The following is a 6,368-nucleotide window of genomic DNA, read 5'->3' on the forward strand; positions in this document are numbered from 1 at the left end:
TAAAATGTTCATTTTCTTAAGGTAACAGTATGGAGGCTGTGATTGGTTCAGTCAGTATTTGGAAGGCAATCATTTAACGAGATTAGTTTCAGGAGAGAATATTACTAGGAACATAAACAATCAGAGGGAGGGAGTTTACTTCACGAAACTATCATTAAAATGTACACTTCGTAAAATTACAAAAGGCGGATTCTGATTGGTCCGATCAGAATGGAAAGCCAATCATTTATCGAAATTTGTTTCAACAGAGATCTATTATAATACGGCCTATATGTCAATTTTTCTTGGTTTCTTGTTGACTTTGACAGTGTCTAGTAGTGGTTATGAGAAGTCTCACGACTGATAGATGGCGTTATGTCTGTGTCATTTGTAAGCAGTAAACGGGGTGGAAAGCTCCTCTCTTACGATAATTATTTGTATCGCATTAACTATAAACGAAACACGAAGACTTACTGGAAATGCAACGAGGGTTGTAAAGCCACTGTAGTGTTACTTGAAGATGAAGTAGAAACTGTGTCTGGTATGCATAATCATGAACCTCAAACTGCACATATCGAAGCGAGGACAGTAGTGGACAAGATGAAGAAAAGGTCTGCTGAGGAACCAATAACACCCATCACAAAAATATATAGGTATGTTCTGATATTTTTATATATTAATTGTATGAAAAATGGAATAATTACAGTGCACATTCTATTCATGAGTGCCATTAGAGGGGCACGGGTGGGACATGTCCCACCAATAATTTTCTATGTCACGTCTAAAAGTGTCAACTGATGGTATTTTACCGGTAGGGCCAGAAATATTACTGCGGGTTTTGACCATCTTTCTCAAAAACGACTCAGGCGATTTTGTCCATATTTCATAAACTATTATTTGATAAATTACTCTAAAATATGGCATAAGTTACTCACATTGAAAATATACTCCCTAAGGGGTTTGTTTACTTCCGGACTAAATTTTCTTCAAATGAAGTTATCCACAAATACATTATTTTATTCTTATTTCCCAAATAAATGTTTAATATATCCAGCCTAACACGATTTACTTTAAGAAATTGTAGCGAGAAAGTTTAGTGCTGTGTTCCGTACCCTTTAATTTCAGACCATATCGTTCTTAGAGTGTTGCTTTTCCTCGTATTACCATCAAATATTTTCAACGTCTTTTTCTATTTGGGGGGTCTAGGAGAGATATCGCCCAACCCTTCTGGGTTCATCCCTGTGCACTTGCTTTTGCATGCTTATGAATTACATTTTTTTTTTTACTGCAAGAGTTACAACAAATAATTAAATTTCTTCTATCAAATTGAATCGAATCAAACCATAGTGTGCGATAAAAAAAAAACTTGTGCATGTGAAATGAAGCATGCCCTATCTAATATTTAAAAGCTGACAACGCAAGTGGTTCTATTTAACGTATGCAAACCGCTTCTTAATTTATATTATACAAATGATTGTATTTTATCTGATTTATTTATTTATTAACTTTGCGTTACAGAGAAGAACTTGCTCAGGGAAATTTGGACATAGATACTGCTTCCGTTTTCCCAACTGTTGATGGTGTAAAGGCTGGTCTGTACAACATGAGGGCTTCAGCTCGTCCAGCATTGCCGCAAACAATGAGCGAAGTAAATTTGGAAGGAGTTTGGAGCAAGACTGTGGATGGAAGGCAACTTCTAATGGTTGATGAGGGATTTGGACACAATCGTATTTTGGTAAGCATTCAACTGAAATACAAGAGCTTGAAGAAGTAATATGTGTTGGAGAGATATTACATTATTGCTAACTTGTTAATAATGGGGTACTTTTTTGAGGTATGCGACATTTAAAATTTAAAGAACAACCTTCAGTATAATTTTAAGCTTTAATCAAATTACAGCATTGTTTTTTTTTTTTAAATCAGAGACTACGTCAACAAGAAAAATAATTTGTAAAATGTTGCAGCCATTTGAATGTTTTTTTTAAATTTAAATTTATCTTCTAATGTTTTCATACGGGGAAATTTCCATCACATATTTTTATTTTTTTATGTATTTAAATATGATCGCACACTCTCGAACCAATGAATATTTTATATTGTTTAGACCATACTATAAGACAAGTAAGTCTATATACCGTTTTCTTTCTTTTCTTTCTTTCTATTCTGAAAAACTCAGACTCAGTTTTCAAGGAACTGCACTGTTTTCACATTGGGGATTAAGTAACTCAAGTTATTATTATTATTATTATTATTATTATTATTATTATTATTATTATTATTATTATTATTATTATTATTATTATTATTACGGTTTCAGCCATTTGGAAATTATTTTAAAAAATATCAGTTTCTCAACTGTGAATTACTATCCGTGACTTAGCTTTTTTTTTCAGTGTGATTCCACCCTCCCAGATAATGCATTTTGTTTTTCAGAATATACTATGACGCAAATAATGAATGTCGAAATTCCTGTTGGTATTGGATTTTACTGTCGGTTTGGTATCTTCGATTTTAACAATTATTATTGGCACCATAGTTATCTACAAAAAAGTTCGTTATTCAGGGAGTGAATCATCAGCCTGAAAAAGATCAGTAAGTTACGGATAGTCTTCCATAGAACAGTTTCCGAACGACTGAAACATTAAAAAAAAAAAAAAAAAAAAAAAAAAAAAAAAAAAAGTAGTTAAGTTACAGAACATCCAATATGAAAAGAGTGTAGTTTCTTGAAATATCAAATTTTGATTTTTAGACGGATAGGACCATTTTAGCACTCCAGTGAACTACTGAACTGAAATAAAAATGGCGCCATCTTGAATTTCGAATATTATCTACATCATCAAGTGGTCTACTAAACGGCCAGGAATACATAAATAAGCGTGTATAGATGCTGAGGAATCAATTTTAAAAAACGTATTTGAACAGTTAACTCCATGGGCCTCATTAAAAAAGTGTGCTTTGTTTCTCAATTTTCTTCATACTAATGTGGCAAAAAGAAAGAACGAAAATGACATCTTGAATTCTTAACATTAGCTATTTGACTCAGAGTGGTGTAAACGGCATAAAATTCATTGGTTTGGGAGTGTGCAATCATATCAAAAAAATTATGTAGGTGATGGGGAAATCTCCTATAAAACAGGATTAGAAGACTGAATTTAAATCAATAATATTCAAATGGCTGCAACATTTTTAAAAGATCATTATTCTTGTTGCGTTACAGGACCCCTGATAAGAAAATGCTATAATTTGATAACTTAAAAGTTGATTTTCGCAATTGGGGCGCCTTGTCAATACTCTTTAATGATTTTTGTGAAACTTGTGAATACTGTTTCAGAAGTTATCAGCAACTACTGCAAGTGTGGTGGCAAACAAAACATTGTTTAAATATTTAAAATAATTTAGATGCTGTTTATTTGATTATGAAAAGTTTATTGTATTTCGTTGGTAGGAAAGCTCTTAACTGTTGAGTACTGAATTACATTATCTTACGTGATATTAAGAGAATTGTAGTAAGTTGAATGCCTTGTTTGCATTGCAGGTGTTTGGTACAGTGGAGAACCTTGAGATGTTGTGTCGCTGTGATAAAATAACAATGGACGGGACATTCAAGATCGTTCCTAGGCTATTTTCTCAACTGTATACTTTACATGGAAAGCATCTTGGACAGTCGTTCCCGCTTATATTCTGTTTGCTTCCCAGTAAAGAAGAGGCTGTTTATGTTAGACTATTGCAAATCCTGAAGGAGCAAGCTCAGAAGAATGCTTTACAGCTGTTTCCCAATGCAACCATCAGAGTCTGTTTCTTCCATTTTGCTCAAGCTTTGTGGAGGAAAGTACAAACTTTGGGTTTATCGACCGTGTATCGGAAGAATTCTGAGCTGAGGAAACGGATTCGAAAAGCAGCAGCGCTACTACTAGTGCCAATTTCTCAGTTAGACGTTGTGTTTCTGCAGCTACAAGAGGATGCTATGAACCTTCCAAAGGAACAAGAGTTTCTCGATTACCTGGTGGACACTTGGTTAGATGATAATAATGCTGTCTTCCCGCCGTAAGTGCAAGTATTTAAGTTCTTCTAGTTGATTTTAATTAGATTTTAGATATTTTGTCACCTATTGTTCATTTGAATTGTATATGAAGAAGTAGTTATATGGTTTTTGATTATATTTATGGTTATACTTAATTGTTATTTGCTGAATCTTTAGATTTTCTTACGGAGTATAACACGCTTGAATAACACTTTAGAAATTTCTTGATCTGCCAATTGATTTTTGGTGCAGAGTAGAATAAAACAGGACTTTATTATTTCATTCATTCATTCATTTTATTATATTTCCCTATTTATGTCCGTTTTTATTTTTGCAGCATATTATGGAACCACTTCGATAATGACGAGGAACGGACAACAAACCATGCAGAAGGATGGAACTCCAAGCTGCAGAGGGCTGAGTCAAGGGACCATCTGGACATATTTTCTTTTGTAAATCTTCTGAAACAAGAACAACGTGAAAATGAGTCGCAAATGCGTCTACTTGAAGTTGGGAATGTTACGAAGAAGAAGCTTAAATGGAAGCGTTTGAATAGGAAGATTCAAGTATTAAAGACAAGGCTACAAAAAGGTGAAATTGATACCATATCATATGTAAATGCAATGTCACATTATGTTCATTTAGAATCATAAGCTTTCAGGTGTTTGGACATTTGTGATAATAATGTGCAGTGTAAATTAGATTTATTTATATATATCATTCTGAAAATATACTGAGTATCTTCTAGTTTGCTTTCTTCGTTTGTAGAAATTCCCAACGTGAGCAGAAAATTCCCCTTTGAGAAATTTTGCTCGTGTTGCACCATACATTAAGGCGAAACAGGAATTCCTGTTTCGCCTTAAGATAAGATGTTTATCAACATATTTTCTAATACGGCTTAAGGATGTAAGGCGAAACAGGAAAAGGCGAAACAGGGAGGAATCATAACGAGTAGTGCATATATAAACAGTTTAATTTATAAGATGGATAGGATTTCTACAAAAAATCAACATTTATAGGATTATATTTTTCGTATATGAGGTCAAAATTAGAATACTGTTGTACTGTTTGGAAACCAAATGTCACTAAATACTCTGATGCAATAGAAAATATACAGTTTAATTTTTTTTAAATGATTGCATACAAGAAAACCGTCCTATGAAGTCCCATATGAAGACTAAGTAACAAATTTGTTTTCAGACATTAGAAAAAAGCAGATGGGTGTTTGAGCCGTTGTTCTTACACAAATTATTAAACGGTAAAATTGACTGTCCAAAATGTTTCAGAAGTATTATTACGTGTCCCAATAGATAAGACTAGAACAGCAAACACTGGGATATTCTATTGTAGATACGGAAGAACTAACATATTACGTAAGTCTTCTCTCTGGAAAATGTGTGCTTCATTTAACGAAATGATCAGATTTTATGTAGTAGATGTATTTAGTACAGGGTTGATATGTTTAAAACAAAATGTTTAAAACAAGTGTTTAAAACATGTTTAAAACGAGGGCTGTTGTTTTATTCAGTTTGTTTTAAACGTTTTAAACAAATTGTTTTAAACGTGTTTTTTTTCGATGCTGGTTGGACATGTTTAAAACAACTAAAATATCAGATTGAAGAAGCTAATTTAATTTTCTAACAAACAACCCATCCTCCGCAGGGTTTGTGCATGGAGTAAATCACAAGTTATATTCTTATTATAACAGCAATTACTGAACGAAATTCTGCACATCAGTGTGCTTATAACTAAACCAACAGAAGTTCAAGTGAAGTATTTGAACATTTCATGAGATATACACCATTGAAAAGCTTATAGACCACAACTTCCAACGAGACAATATGCGTCAAATTCCCGCCGTATTCGTAGAAAAAGAACAGACATAAAAAATCATTAAAAATATGAAAATATTGACTTTGCGGGGCCCTGGCAACCCTTGCAGTTACCTGCGCTGACAAAATGATGCTAATGTGTAGGCCACATACTCGTGACAATAATATAAGAAATGGTAGCCATTGCTGCCATTGCGTAATGAATTCGTTTTATGTAGGAAATATTTTTTAAAAAAAATATGCGCAGAAAAACATTCATTGAATTAGACATTCTCTCCCCTCCCCCACTATAGTACCACGTCCATATGCAAATCATTTTTGCTGCACACATCATGTATACGAACAAGAATTATGCTTCTAGACCACTTCAGTGAAATATATCTTGTGTTATACGGGACCGTCCCGAAAATAAATGTAAATTAACCAAATTTGACCCCCTCTTCCTCTATAAACAACAAGTACACATACAGGTTACTATCATGTAGGGGACTACTTCATTGCTTCACATACCAATTTTTATGGATGTACCACACAGA

The 6,368-nt window shown here is 33.4% G+C and overlaps 1 protein-coding gene across 1 annotated transcript; it reads left to right on the forward strand.

Moving 5' to 3' along the window:
• Positions 1-354: 354 nt before the first annotated feature.
• Positions 355-4,653, forward strand: LOC145671540 (uncharacterized). The gene is made up of 4 exons (XM_081740729.1): positions 355-632; positions 1,498-1,714; positions 3,515-4,023; positions 4,338-4,653. Exons 1-4 carry the CDS (start codon positions 355-357, stop codon positions 4,651-4,653), a joined length of 1,320 nt encoding a protein of 439 aa, XP_081596855.1.
• Positions 4,654-6,368: the final 1,715 nt, after the last annotated feature.

This window comes from Thermobia domestica, chromosome 15 (assembly GCF_964235325.1).
Source record: "Thermobia domestica chromosome 15, izTheDome1.hap1.1, whole genome shotgun sequence".
NCBI classification, from domain to species: domain Eukaryota; kingdom Metazoa; phylum Arthropoda; class Insecta; order Zygentoma; family Lepismatidae; genus Thermobia; species Thermobia domestica.